We start from the raw sequence: 14,732 nt of genomic DNA, 5'->3' as shown, positions 1-14,732 counted from the left end.
TGCACACTCGCGCAGTCACACACTCGCGCAGTCACACACTCGTGCACACTCGCGCAGTCACACTCATGCAGTCACAAACTCGTGCACACTCGCGCAGTCACACACTCGCGCATTTGCACACTCGTGCACACTCGCGCAGTCACACACTCGTGCACACTCGCGCAGTCACACACTCGTGCACACTCGCGCAGTCACACACTCGCGCAAACTCGCGCAGTCACACACTCTTGCACACTCGCGCAGTCACACACTCGCGCAGTCACACACTCGTGCACACTCGCGCAGTCACACACTCGTGCACACTCGCGCAGTCACACACTCGTGCAGTCACACACTCGTGCACACTCGCGCAGTCACACACTCGTGCACACTCGCGCAGTCACACACTTGTGCACACTCGCGCTGTCACATACTCGCGCAGTCACACACACACACACTTATACAGTCACATACACACTCGTGCACACACTGTTGGCCAATTACGTGCATCAGCCACTCGTTCGAAAAACAAAAAGAAGCGCTCAACATCCTTGTCATCAAATCTAGGGATCAATCTCATATTAGTCATTACATCAAATTTACACGAAGCCAAATCACGTTCTACACCTCCAGGAAGTCTTCCATCTTTTATCAGATCTAAACGATAACATTCAAGATTGAGCTGTTGTTGTTGTACCTCAACTTTAGACATCTCAACACGATTTTGCACAGCTAACATTTTCTCTGTCATCTCCAACAATTGCTCTTGTTGTTCAAACGTTAAGTGAGACATTGTAGACGTTGTATTAACGAAATCTGACGCATCGTGCAACTGTTGAGATTCTAAAACTCCATCTTGGATTAACTTTAGTCAAAACATTTAACAACCCTTCAGACGGAGCACTAATAAATTCCTCAACCTTTGAGGCCATTATTAAAGACAAACACGGCTTAATTTCCACCCCAAAAATAGATCTATATATATTTGAGGGGTAAAAAAATGGATGAACAGTTCCCTCTACCTAAGTGTCAAAACTATCTAAACTCATCCCTGATCGGAGCATCCCGTTAAGGATTCCCCGCTTAACCAGGGAAAAGCATATCCAACAATGAACCTCCCCTCAAACATACAGATAGATAATAACCAGACTTACCAAAGCCGAACTCCTGCGAAGCAACCAAAAACCCCACTGTACCCTCCAAAACTTACAGAACCAAATATCTTACGAATGCAAAATTTAACGACGAGCCCCCACATGTGTCACGACCGGCTCAAAGCGGTGACAAATGAAATGGAGGACACAGTCAGGCTAATAAGGTTGCAGCAAAAGATTTATTAACGTAAATGGAAGAGATGTATAAAAGAAGGAATCAACACAAACCAACACCATTCCTGTCAAACACCTGATAAATCAGGACATCAGACAGAACAGGAATGAGTTAATAACAGAATCAAACCAAACAAACAAAGGCCAAAGGGTGAAGACCGAAGTGTCAACAAAGCCTAAGCTTTACAGAGGGAAGAACAGGTGGACATCGTTCACTTGATGAGTCTCCTAGCCACACTCCTAGCAGGAAGAGCCGGAGACTCGTCACAACAGGCACACACACACTCGTTCACACACTCACACACTGGTGTGTACTGTCACACACTCGCACGTGGGCGCACACACAAGTTCGTAGTCACTCGCGCAGTCACACATTCGTGCACACACACTCGTTCACACACTTACACACTGGTGTGTACAGTAACACACTCGTTCACACACTCACACACTGGTGTCTACAGTCACACACTCGTGCACACACACTCATACAGTCACACACTTGTGCATGCACACACACACACACACGTTCGTAGTCACTTGCGCAGTCACACATTCGTGCACACACACTCGTTCACACGCTTACACACTGGTGTGTACAGTCACACACTTGTGCATGCACACACACACACACGTTCGTAGTCAATCACACACTCGTACACTCACGCAGTCACACACTCTCGCAGTCACACACTGATGTCTACAGTCACACACTCGTTCACACACTCACACACTGGTGTGTACAGTCACACACTCACGCAGTCACACACTCGTGCACACACTTGTTCACACACTCACACACTGGTGTGTACAGTAACACACTCGTGCACACACACTTGTTCACACACTGGTGTGTACAGTAACACACTCGTTCACACACTCACACACTGGTGTGTACAGTAACACACTCGTTCACACACTCACACACTGGTGTCTACAGTCACACACTCGTGCACACACACTTGTTCACACTCTCACACACTGGTGTGTACAGTAACACACTCGTTCACACACTCACACACTGGTGTCTACAGTCACACACTCGTGCACACACACTTGTTCACACACTCACACACTGGTGTGTACAGTAACACACTCGTTCACACACTCACACACTGGTGTGTACAGTAACACACTCGTTCACACACTCACACACTGGTGTGTACAGTAACACACTTGTTCACACACTCACACACTGGTGTGTACAGTAACACACTCGCGCACACACACTTGGTCACACACTCGTGCACACACTGATGTCTACAGTCACACACTCGTGCACACACACTTACACAATGGTGTGTACAGTAACACACTCGCACGGTCACACACTTGTACAGTCACACACTTGTGCATGCGCACACACACAAACACACACACACACACACGTTCGTAGTCACTCACACACTCGTACACACTCGCACAGTCACGCACTCGCGCAGTCACGCACTCGCGCAGTCACGCACTCGCGCAGTCACGCACTCGCGCAGTCACACACTCGTACACACACTCACACACTGGTGTGTACAGTCACACACTTGGACATGCACACACTCACACATGGGCACACACACACACACACACACGTTCGTAGTCACACACACTCACGTACACACATACACAGTTACACACTTGTTCACACACTCATACATGCACACTCACACACCTGTAAACACACTCGTGCTTGTACACACACTCACTTACGGACGTACACACTTGGATGCACACACTCGTTCACACACTCACAGACACAGCAACCTTTTTTAAATTGCATTAATGTGAACACATGCTTGTGTGTGTGTGTGTGTGTGTGTGTGTGTGTGTGTCTCAGGCCTCTGACTGCCGCCTCATATAAGACAGTGGAGATCTCACGGCCGTCTGCAGCGAAAATCCGGAACCTGAACCCAGTGTTCGGGGGTCTGGGGCCGTTGCTAACGGGCCTCCGTAACCTCGGCAACACCTGCTACATGAACTCCATCCTCCAGTGTCTGTGCAACACGGTTGCCATGGCAGATTACTTCAACAGGAACTACTATCAGGACGACATTAACAGGTAGAACATCCCTCTGGGCAGATCATCACACTCAGTGTGGCTCCAGCGGAGAGTGACTGTGTGTGTGTGTGTGTGTGTGTGTGTGTGTGTGTGTGTGTGTGTGTGTGTGCAGGGCGAATATCCTGGGTCATAAGGGCGAGGTGGCCGAGGAGTTCAGCGTGATCATGAAGGCGCTGTGGTCAGGACAGTACAAGATGATCAGCCCTCAGGACTTTAAAGGAACCATCTGCAAAATCAACAACCGCTTCTCCAGCTACGAGCATCAGGACTCACAGGAGCTGCTGCTCTTCCTCATGGACGGCCTGCACGAGGACCTCAACAAGGTGTGTGTGTGTGTGTGTGTGTGTGTGAGAGAGTGTGTGTGTGTACAGACTGACCAGAAACTAACTCTCACTCTCACTCTCACTCTCACTCTCACTCTCACTCTCACTCTCTCTCTCTCTCTCTCTCTCTCTCTCTCTCTCTCTCTCTCTCTCTCTCTCTCTCTCTCTCTCTCTCTCTCTCTCTCTCTCTCTCTCTCTCTCTCTCCCCCCCCCCCTCAGGCTGATAAACGGCGGGGCTATAAGGAAGAGGACATTGATCATCTGGATGATGTGAGTGCGGCTGATCTGGCCTGGTCCAAACACAAGCTCCTGAACGAGTCCATCATCGTGGCTCTGTTCCAGGGCCAGTTCAAGTCCACGGTCCAGTGCATGAGCTGCCAGCACAAGTCCCGCACCTTCGAGACCTTCATGTACCTGACGCTGGAGATGACCGCCAGCAGCAAGTGCTCTCTGCAGGTCAGTGACCCAGACCCTAACCCTGACCCTAACCCTGACCCTGACCCTAACCCTGACCCTAACCCTGACCCAGACCGTAACCCTAACCCTGACCCTAACCCTGACCCAGACCGTAACCCTGACCCTAACCCTGACCCTGACCCTAACCCTGACCCTGACCCTAACCCTGACCCAGACCGTAACCCTAACCCTGACCCTAACCCTGACCCAGACCGTAACCCTGACCGTAACCCTGACCCTGACCCTAACCCTGACCCTGACCCTAACCCTGACCCAGACCGTAACCCTAACCCTGACCCTAACCCTGACCCAGACCGTAACCCTGACCCTAACCCTGACCCAGACCGTAACCCTGACTCTAACCCTGACCCTGTCCCTAACCCAGACCGTAACCCTGACTCTAACCCTGACCCTGACCCTAACCCTGACCCAGACCGTAACCCTGACTCTAACCCTGACCCTGTCCCTAACCCAGACCGTAACCCTGACCCTAACCCTGACCCAGACCGTAACCCTGACCCTGACCCTAAGTTGACCTTACACAGGTCAGTGTCATGGCATTAAATCAGGGCCTTATGACGTGTGTGATCCAGAATCCATTCATAAAAACAGGAGTGACTGTCTAAAGCTGGATCAGTCGGTCCGTCTCTTAAAGGGCCAGGTCACCCATTAATGAGAATCCTGTGGTCATCTCCTCTCCTAATGTCCTCAAACCCGTCAGACGTTCTTTTATTTCATTACAAATTTCTTCATTTGTGTTCAGAAGACGAACGAGAGTCACTTTAATCTGAGCATTAAAGCAGAAAACAGATTTCATAAGGTCTTACATTTAATTGCAACCACACACCGCGGGTCCCTTACATTGAAGCCGCCATTTTGTGCCGCCAAAGGGACAAACTTCTCTACAGAGCGCTAGTCACTCTCTGCTGTCTCACGGCCACATCTGTGTCCTGTGTGGGCCACCGTAGCTTCTCTGAGCTTCAGAAGGGAGGGGTCAGCGGGTGCAATTCACAACCTCACCACTAGATGCCGCTCATTCACACACTTCAGTGTTTCCTCTGTCAGGGTTCACACTCGTCCTGGAAAACACACGGAAAATTAGAGAAAATGTCAAATGTCCTGGAAAATCTTGTTGTTGTTTGGGAAAATTCTTTAAAAAAAAGTTATTTCTTTAGCCGAGTATAAAGAGTTCGCTGGCAGAAAGCACATGTTCAGGAATGCTGAGTTAGATGCGTGTGAGTAGTATTTAGAATAATGATGTTTAGTCTTGTGTTGCCACTTGCAGCCGTTAGCTAATGCTAATGCTAATGCTATTAACTGCTCAAATGAGTGAATGTTAACCCGTAAGCTGCTTCCTAATCACATCATTTTGATATAAAGTCACATTTGTGTGTTATATAGTCAGAATTGCAAGATATAGTCAGAATTGCATGATATAAACTCGCAAGTCTTTTCTTCACAATTGACTTTTTTGCGCAGTTGCGAGTTTCTATCCTGCACTTCTGACTTCTTTTCTCAGAATTGTGAGATCTAAACTGCAATTGCAAGTTATAAAGTCCAATTCTGAGGAAAAAAGAATTGCGTCAATTTTCGCGTTTATATCACAAATATGTAAACTCGCAATTGTCAGAATAGCGAGATTAAAAGTCACAATTACCTTTTCTTTCTATTCTGTGGTTTAAACAAGCTTCCATAGTCATAATGTAAGATTAAGAGCTCATGTTGAAAAATGCTGGATTGTTAAGTAATGGCAATAAACTACGGCTTTTAAAGACTTAGAAAGCAATATTTGGCATGATTTAGAAAGCAATATTTGGCATGATTTAGAAAGCAATATTTGGCATGATTTAGAAAGCAATATTTGGCATGATTTAGAAAGCAATATTTGGCATGATTTAGAAAGCAATATTTTGCATGATTTAGAAAGCAATATTTGGCCTGATTTAGAAAGCAATATTTGGCATGATTTAGAAAGCAATATTTGGCATGATTTAGAAAGCAATATTTGGCATGATCCTTGTCTTTTATTCCCGCCGAAGTAAAATTGAAAATGTCCTGGAAAAGTACTGGAAAATGTTTGCTGAAAAAGAGCGGGAACCCTGATGGTCGTGATGTAGTTCCTGTCCTCGGTCGAGTGTCCACCGGAGCTCACGCTGTGTGTGTGTGTGTGTGTGTGTGTGTGTTTTACAGGATTGTCTGAAGCTGTTCTCTAAAGAGGAGCGTTTGACTGACAGCAACCGCTTCTACTGCAGCCACTGCAAGACACACAGAGACGCCATCAAGAAAATGCAAATCTGGAAACTCCCGCCGATTTTACTCGTGCACTTGAAGCGGTGAGTGACGTCTGAGTGTTTGGGGTCATGAAGCCTCTTAAGGGAAAAGGAAGTGGGACATTTACATGTTAAGTCAATGCAAAGATGTGAATAGAATTGTTGAGCGTTTGATGCGTGATTTGCGCGAGTTGAAAAATCTGAACTTTGGCGGATATTCGCACCGCGTTAACCAATCAGGAGCTTTCTCTAGTAGTAGGGATTTGCGGGATACCGGTAAATATTTTATTTCAAACAGTACAATATCATGATTTTGCTCATTTCGGTATATGCTGCTGTTCCGAAGTTCACCGCTAGATGCGCAACCCAAACTGATGCAAACCGGCAAATGTGGTGCCATAGAGGAACAAAATGAATACAGCAGTTGATTCTCACTCAACACGCCCAAAACTGATTAATAAAGAGAGGATTAGACGTGAAATTTGGAATTACTTTGCTTATAAAACTGCTGAAGAACCGTCAAACCTTGCCAACCATCGCTCATTCGCCTTTCCCGTCTTATATTAGACATTACGAGATCGACAGGTGAGGGCATAAATCAAACCATCTAATTAAGTTAGACATTTATTTTCTTTTAACACTCGTCAACACACATAAGATCGTATCATTTAAATTAGGGCTGTCAAAAGATTAATCGCATCCAAAATAAAAGTTTGTGTTTACATAATATATGTGTGTGTACTCTGTTAATTATTATTTATATCTAAAAACACACACATTCATGTATATATTTAAGAAAAAAATATTATTTTTATATATAACACATTTATATATATTATAGATTATATAAATGCATATACAGTATATACATGCAAATATTTCTTAAATATATACATGAATGTGTGTGTATTTATATATAAATAATAATATACAGAGTACACACACATATATTATGTAAACACAAACTTTTATTTTGGATGCGATTAATCGCGATTAATCTTTTGACAGCTCTAGTATAAATATCATGAAATTGCCAGCGTTCGTTTCAACCAGTGATGTTTAGATTTCATAATATTTGCACGCAGACTATTGCACTATTTACATTCACGAAAGACATAACCAACTGTGTTTATGTGACGACTCACTAAAGATGGACATTTTTGACATAGTGTGTATTTGACTGAGGAAAAACAACTTAATTTGGAAGCGCGAGCTCTTTAGGCTTGTGTGTGTGTTCAAACTCTCTCAGAGCTCCCATACCATGTATTATGAAATTCTATAAAATGGCTTGCATGTTCAGATTGCAGAGGTTTAAAAAGACGTTAAAAAGCTCCCGAAACGACGTGAACGTGTTGAATCTGCTCAGATGCTTTAGTGGAAGTGCGATGTCTTTTAAAGCCAGAAGCAATTTGCTAATTGTGAGAGCTAGAGAAGGAGATGCGCAGTATTGCTGAAATTACTTCTTACTTAATAATTTACAAATGACTGATTGATGTGATAATCTTTGTTGATTAATTTAATAATAAACATTTGCGGTAATTTCCCGCTTCATAAAACCCCAAACTTGCGAGAGTGAGTAAAATGATGCGCAATACCCGCAGCTAAATTCATGCTATTCTGAGCCTTGTTAGTGGTATTAACTAGCGGTTTAATTTGACTTATTCTGTGCCCCGTATACTAGCGTTATAAGCTAATCTGTTTTTAGAGATAAAACGCTTTACATTTGATTTTAATGAAAGCGCATCGCAGAGAACGATCTACTCGAGGTTCACTTTTCACCAGAGTTGTCCTTTAATGATTGTTCTTTGCACTTGTATGTTTCATTAGAGCTTGTTAATCTTGAATATAACTGTTAATAAAATAAAAGTATTGAAAGAAATCTTCATAATCATTTTTAATATGGCAATACTGTCCAACAGATATTCTAACTAAAAACAAAACCCATATTAGCTCCAATTTTGGTTCAAATGTAAAGTTTGTGTTCTTGCACAGCAGGATAATTAGTCACCAAAAATGTATGTTAAGAATCATTTTGGGAATCGGATCGAATCGTTTAGTGCCTGAAGATCCCCACCCCTACAGAATAACAAACGCGGATATGATGTCATCGACAGGCCACGCCCTCACACGTCCTCGGGTAAAAGAGCGTCTCACCATTTATAAAACATAAGTCAAATCTACAACTCTGGCCTCGAGGTGTTTGGTTTACTGTATGACTGAGGGTTCTCATGCACCCAGGGCTTTATAAAATGTAAACCGGCTTCAAGGCGTGTTCTAAGCGTGTTCTTGTGTGTTCATAACCAGGTTTAAATACGACGGCCGGTGGCGGGAGAAGCTGCAGACGCTGGTGGACTTCCCTCTGGATAATCTGGACCTGTCGCAGTACGTCATCGGCCCCAAACCCAACCTGAAGAAGTACAACCTGTACGCCGTGTCTGTGAGTACACGCCTGCGTCACGTGTGTCACGCCTGCGTCACGGTTGTCACGCCTGCGTCACGGTTGTCACGCCTGCGTCACGTGTGTCACGCCTGCGTCACGTGTGTCACGCCTGCGTCACGTGTGTCACGCCTGCGTCACGTGTGTCACGCCTGCGGCACGTGTGTCACGCCTGCGGCACGTGTGTCACGCCTGCGTCACGTGTGTCACGCCTGCGTCACGTGTGTCACGCCTGCGTCACGTGTGTCACGCCTGCGTCACGTGTGTCACGCCTGCGGCACGTGTGTCACGCCTGCGTCACGTGTGTCACGCCTGCGTCACGTGTGTCACGCCTGCGTCACGTGTGTCACGCCTGCGGCACGTGTGTCACGCCTGCGTCACGTGTGTCACGCCTGCGTCTTGTGTGTCACGCCTGCGTCACGTGTGTCACGCCTGCGGCACGTGTGTCACGCCTGCGTCACGTGTGTCACGCCTGCGTCACGTGTGTCACGCCTGCGGCACGTGTGTCACGCCTGCGTCACGTGTGTCACGCCTGCGGCACGTGTGTCACGCGTGTCCAGTGGTGTAAAGTAACCAATTACAAATACTCTCGTTGCTGTAATTGAGGAGTTTTTCTCAGGAAAAGTACCGATACAGCCCTTACAATATACTCAAGTAAAAGTACACTGTTTTTAAACTACAAAGTTTAAAAACAGTGTACTTTTACTTTTACTTGAGTATATTGTAAGGGCTGTATCGGTACTTTTCCTGAGTTATTTTCCCTAAACCTGCCGTCGCTACATTATGTTTATTTTTGTCCTGTCAACGTGATTGGCCAAGGCGAATAATAAGAAGCTAATAATAATAATAAGTCCTGTCTCCATGTGTCACGCGTGTGACTCCCGTCATATCAACCATAGCGACCAGCCTAGAGTGAGAGGATCACGCTTTATGAAGGGGTTGTTGCTGGTTACTGTATGATGACTGAAATCTCAGCGTAGTTTATCAACTGAGCGAAGAGAGAACGCGTCCAGAGTTAAAGGGTTAGTTCAGCCAAAACTGTAAATTGTGTCATTAATGACTGAGCCTCATGTGGTTGGACACCCGTCAGACCTCCGTTCATCTTCAGACACAAATGAAGATATTTTAGTGTAAATCTGATGCTCTGAAAGGCCTCCATTGGCTCAACTTTACACTCTGAAGACCCTTAAAAGACACTAAAGACTAAAGTTACAAAGTCCATCTCACTACAGCGGCTCTACAATAACTTTATGAAGACGAGAATAGTTTCTGTGCGCAAAAAAACCCTAAATAACGACTTATATAGAGATGACGATTTCAAAACACGGCCTCATGAAGCTTCAGAGCGTTATGAATCAGTGAGTCGATTCAGCGGTTCAGAGCGTAATGAATCAGTGAGTCGATTCAGCGGTTTGGAGCGTTATGAATCAGTGAGTCGATTCAGCGGTTTGGAGCGTTATGAATGAGTGAGTCGATTCAGCGGTTTGGAGCGTTATGAATCAGTGAGTCGATTCAGCGGTTCGGAGCGTTATGAATCAGTGAGTCGATTCAGCGGTTTGGATCGCCAAAGTCACATATTTTAAGCAGTTTGGCGGTTTGACACACGATCCGAATCATGAATCGACTCACTGATTCATAACGCTCTGAACCGCTGAATCGACTCACTGATTCATAACGCTTCGAAGCTTCATGAGGCCGTGTTTTGAAATCGTCATCACTATATAAGTCGTTATTTAGGGTTTTTTTGCGCACAGAAACTATTCTCGTCTTCATAAAGTTATTGTAGAGCCGCTGTAGTGAGATGGACTTTGTAACTTTAGTCTTTAGTGTCTTTTAAGGGTCTTGAGAGTGTAAAGTTGAGCCAATGGAGGCCTTTCAGAGCATCAGATTTACACTAAAATATCTTCATTTGTGTCTGAAGATGAACGGAGGTCTGACGGGTGTCCAACCACATGAGGCTCAGTCATTAATCACACAATTTACATTTTTGGCTGAACTAACCCTTTAAGTGTTTCTTAAAGGGGCGGTACACTTGATTACAAATCATATATAAAACTCAAAATATACTTACCAGCATAAGTAAATCAAAAGACAATCCAATGAAAATCTAAAAATATATTCAAAATAAGAATCAGAGTTTTTAATAATAAAGAAAAGATTTTGAGTGAAAATTATAATCACTCATTACAAGTGCATATTTTAATGTAATGTGTTCTAATGGCGATTTAAAATTGTAGTCAATGTATATAGCAAATACCTTTCATAAAACATCAGATTTATATTTAAATCAGGTTTATGTTTTTAATTACAAGCAAAAATAATTAGTTGTGAAAGTTTCTGAAGTGTGTTCTTTTAACAGAGAAAACATCCACTGAAACTAAAGCAGTAATGAATGCGTCTTGAAAAGAAAGAACTGCTTTTTTAACATAAAATTGTTAATGTACGACGCTTTGCAACCGCTTTTAATGAACCGCAAGAAAACCTCTACAGACTGGTGTCATAAATGTTAGCAGATTATTCAAAAATAACACTTGGAGAAATATTGAAATACTGTTGATCTCATGTTTTTTTTGTTCTTACTGAGAATCATCCGTAAAAGAGGAAGCTACATTTTTAATTTGCAAGATTCAGAGCATAATACTCACGACTCTTGAGCACTTTCACAAGGGCTGCTCTTTACTCCTACTTTGAGTAGTGTTCAGGGCCGGTACTTTTCCTCTACTAGCAGTACTTTAACTGGAGTATTTGTCCCGTGTGTCTCCTCTTCCCTCTCTTCTCCTCCGCAGAACCACTATGGCGGGATGGACGGCGGCCATTACACGGCCTACTGCAAGAACCCGCTGAAGCAGCGCTGGTTTAAGTTTGATGATCATGAGGTGTCTGAGATCTCCGCCTCCTCCGTCCGCTCAGCTGCCGCCTACATCTTCTTCTACTCCTCCCTATGAGGAGCGGCTCGTCACCATGGTGACCGATGTAATGCGAGTGTGGGCGGAGCTTACACTGATTGACACTTCTGCTGATGGAACGCCCCTCTCTGTCTCTCATTCTGAGCGACTTACGGCTGGATGTCCTTTAGACGGACGTGTGTGAGATATACACACACACACACACACACTATAATCCGCTCGCTAGACATGCTCCGGCCGCTTAGGGACGCGTTTCCTTTATTTATACGGTGACCAAATCATGATATTCACACTAACCCTCGGTGGAAATCTTCCAAGGCTTGGCCCGGTCCTGTAGGCTAGAGTTCAGGGATCCGCTGGTCATGTGCAATAACACACTAAATCATCTCTGAGTCGAGTGTGTGTGTGGCGATGCGCATCTCTCACTGTGGCATGAGCTTCTGATGGACGAGTCGATCTCACATGGTTTCTGATATTAAGTGCATTCTTTAAATCCATGTATTCGCTTATAAACATTATACATGCATAAATAAACACGCGTGTGCTGAGTCTGTGTGTGTGTGTGTGATTGTGTGTTGAACATTCGAAGAGAGAAAATGTTTTTCGCTTTGAGCACTGGTGCAGTCATGCTGGGACAGGAAGGGGCCGTCCCACAAACTGATCCCACAAAGTCGGGAACATGAAATTGTCCAAAATGTCTTGGTGGAACTAACCCCTGAAAAACAACCCCACCCCATAATCGCCCATCCATCAAACTTTACACTTGGCACAATGCAGTTGTGAAGGGATTGAACAGCTGAACTCATTGATGTGGAGGGGTGTCACAATACTTTTGGCAGTATAGTGTGTATAAATATGTCGACTTTGTAAATAGAGGAGAAAAACAGACGCACAACAAATGAAAAGTGCACTGGAAAAAATGCTTTTCTTACTTAGTATTTTTGTCTTGTTTTCAGTCCAAATATCTAAAAAATCTTACATTAAGAAGCATTTACTAGACAAGCAAAAGTTTTTTTTCTTGTTTTGGGGGAAAATAACAAAGTTAAGGGAGTTTTTGCTTAAAATAAGCAAAATAATCTTGATTCAAACAGAAAACAAGATTATTTTGCTTACCCCATTGGCAGATTATTTATAAAACGCCCTTAAATTTCAGTTATTTTCCCCCAAAACAAGACAAAAACTTTTGCTTGTCTAGTAAATGCTTCTTAATGTAAGATTTTTTAGATATTTGGACTGAAAACAAGACAAAAATACTCAGTAAGAAAAGCATTTTTTGCAGTGTGTGTTCAATATTGGCTCAAAATATCAAACATGTTTGATTTCCTCCGATTGGATGGAGACTGTGCTCGGCAACTGGTGTGTGGAATAGTTCCAGCATTCTCAGCGTTCGTGTGTTTAGTGTGTGTTTAGTGTTTAGTGTGTGTTTAGTGTGTGTTTAGTGTGTGTTTAGTGTGTGTTTAGTGTGTGTGTTTAGTGTGTGTTTAGTGTGTGTTTAGCGTGTGTTTAGTGTGTGTTTAGTGTGTGTGTTTAGTGTGTGTGTTTATTGTGTGTTTATTGTGTGTTTAGTGTGTGTGTGTTTAGTGTGTGTGTTTATTGTGTGTGTTTAGTGTGTGTGTTTAGTGTGTGTGTTTAGTGTGTGTTTAGTGTGTGTTTAGTGTGTGTTTAGTGTGTGTTTAGTGTGTGTGTTTAGTGTGTGTTTAGTGTGTGTTTATTGTGTGTTTATTGTGTGTTTAGTGTGTGTGTGTTTAGTGTGTGTGTTTATTGTGTGTGTTTAGTGTGTGTTTAGTGTGTGTTTAGTGTGTGTTTAGTGTGTGTTTAGTGTGTGTGTGTTTAGTGTGTGTGTGTTTAGTGTGTGTGTGTTTAGTGTGTGTGTGTTTAGTGTGTGTTTAGTGTGTGTGTGTTTAGTGTGTGTGTGTTTAGTGTGTGTGTGTTTAGTGTGTGTGTGTTTAGTGTGTGTGTGTTTAGTGTGTGTGTGTTTAGTGTGTGTGTGTTTAGTGTGTGTGTGTTTAGTGTGTGTGTTTAGTGTGTGTGTTTAGTGTGTGTGTTTAGTGTGTGTGTTTAGTGTGTGTGTGTTTAGTGTGTGTGTGTTTAGTGTGTGTGTGTTTAGTGTGTGTGTGTTTAGTGTGTGTGTGTTTAGTGTGTGTGTGTTTAGTGTGTGTGTGTTTAGTGTGTGTGTGTTTAGTGTGTGTGTGTTTAGTGTGTGTGTGTGTGTGTGTTTAGTGTGTGTGTGTTTAGTGTGTGTGTGTTTAGTGTGTGTGTTTAGTGTGTGTTTAGTGTGTGTTTACCTGTTGAGAATGAGTCCGGAGTCAGAGGCGTATGCAGGGTTTACATCATCAGGTGTGTCTCGAGGGCTCCATCTGAAATCACACACACTTCCCTAATATATACAGGTGCTGGTCATATAATTAGAATATCATCAAAATGTTGATTTATTTCCAAAAAAAAAAGAAAAAAAGTGAAACTTGTATATTATATTCATTCATTACACTCAGACTGATATATTTCAAATGTTTATTTCTTTTAATTTTGATGATTATAACTGACAACTAAAGAAAATCCCAAATTCAGTATCTCAGAAAATGTGAATATTGTGAAAAGGTTGAATATTGAAGACACTCTAATCAGCTGATGAACTCACAACACCTGCAAAGGCCTTTAAATGGTGTCTCAGTCTAGTTCTGTAGGCCACACAATCATGAGGAAGAAGCTGACCTGACAGCTGTCCAGAAGACGACCTTTGACCCCTTGCACAAGGAGGGCAAGACACAAAAGGTCATTGCAGAAGAGGCTTGCTGTTCTCAGAGCTCTGTGTCCAAGCACATTAATAGAGAGGCGAAGGGAAGGAAAAGATGTGCTAGAAAAAAGTGTAGAAGCAATAGGGATAACCGCACCCTGGAGAGGATTGTGAAACAAAACCCATTCAAAAATGTGGAGGAGATTCACAAAGAGTGGACTGGAGCTGGAGTCAGTGCTTCAAGAACCT

General features: G+C 43.6%; 1 protein-coding gene across 1 annotated transcript in view; it reads left to right on the top strand.

Moving 5' to 3' along the window:
- usp8 (ubiquitin specific peptidase 8) overlaps positions 1-13,569 on the top strand; it is a 36,601-nt gene extending 23,032 nt beyond the window's left edge. Inside the window, exons 14-19 of the mRNA XM_079824693.1 lie at positions 3,136-3,357; positions 3,470-3,680; positions 3,900-4,136; positions 6,327-6,469; positions 8,711-8,843; positions 11,630-13,569. Of these exons, the coding sequence (XP_079680819.1) occupies positions 3,136-3,357; positions 3,470-3,680; positions 3,900-4,136; positions 6,327-6,469; positions 8,711-8,843; positions 11,630-11,788 (1,105 nt within the window). The 3' untranslated portion in view covers positions 11,789-13,569. The remainder of the gene's footprint in view (positions 1-3,135; positions 3,358-3,469; positions 3,681-3,899; positions 4,137-6,326; positions 6,470-8,710; positions 8,844-11,629) is intronic.
- The last annotated feature ends 1,163 nt before the right edge of the window (positions 13,570-14,732 follow it).

The sequence above is a fragment of the Gobio gobio genome (genome assembly GCF_949357685.1).
Source record: "Gobio gobio genome assembly, chromosome: 9".
NCBI classification, from domain to species: Eukaryota; Metazoa; Chordata; class Actinopteri; order Cypriniformes; family Gobionidae; genus Gobio; species Gobio gobio.
Note: the sequence above shows the minus strand (reverse complement) of the source record. Positions and strands in the feature narration are given on the sequence as shown.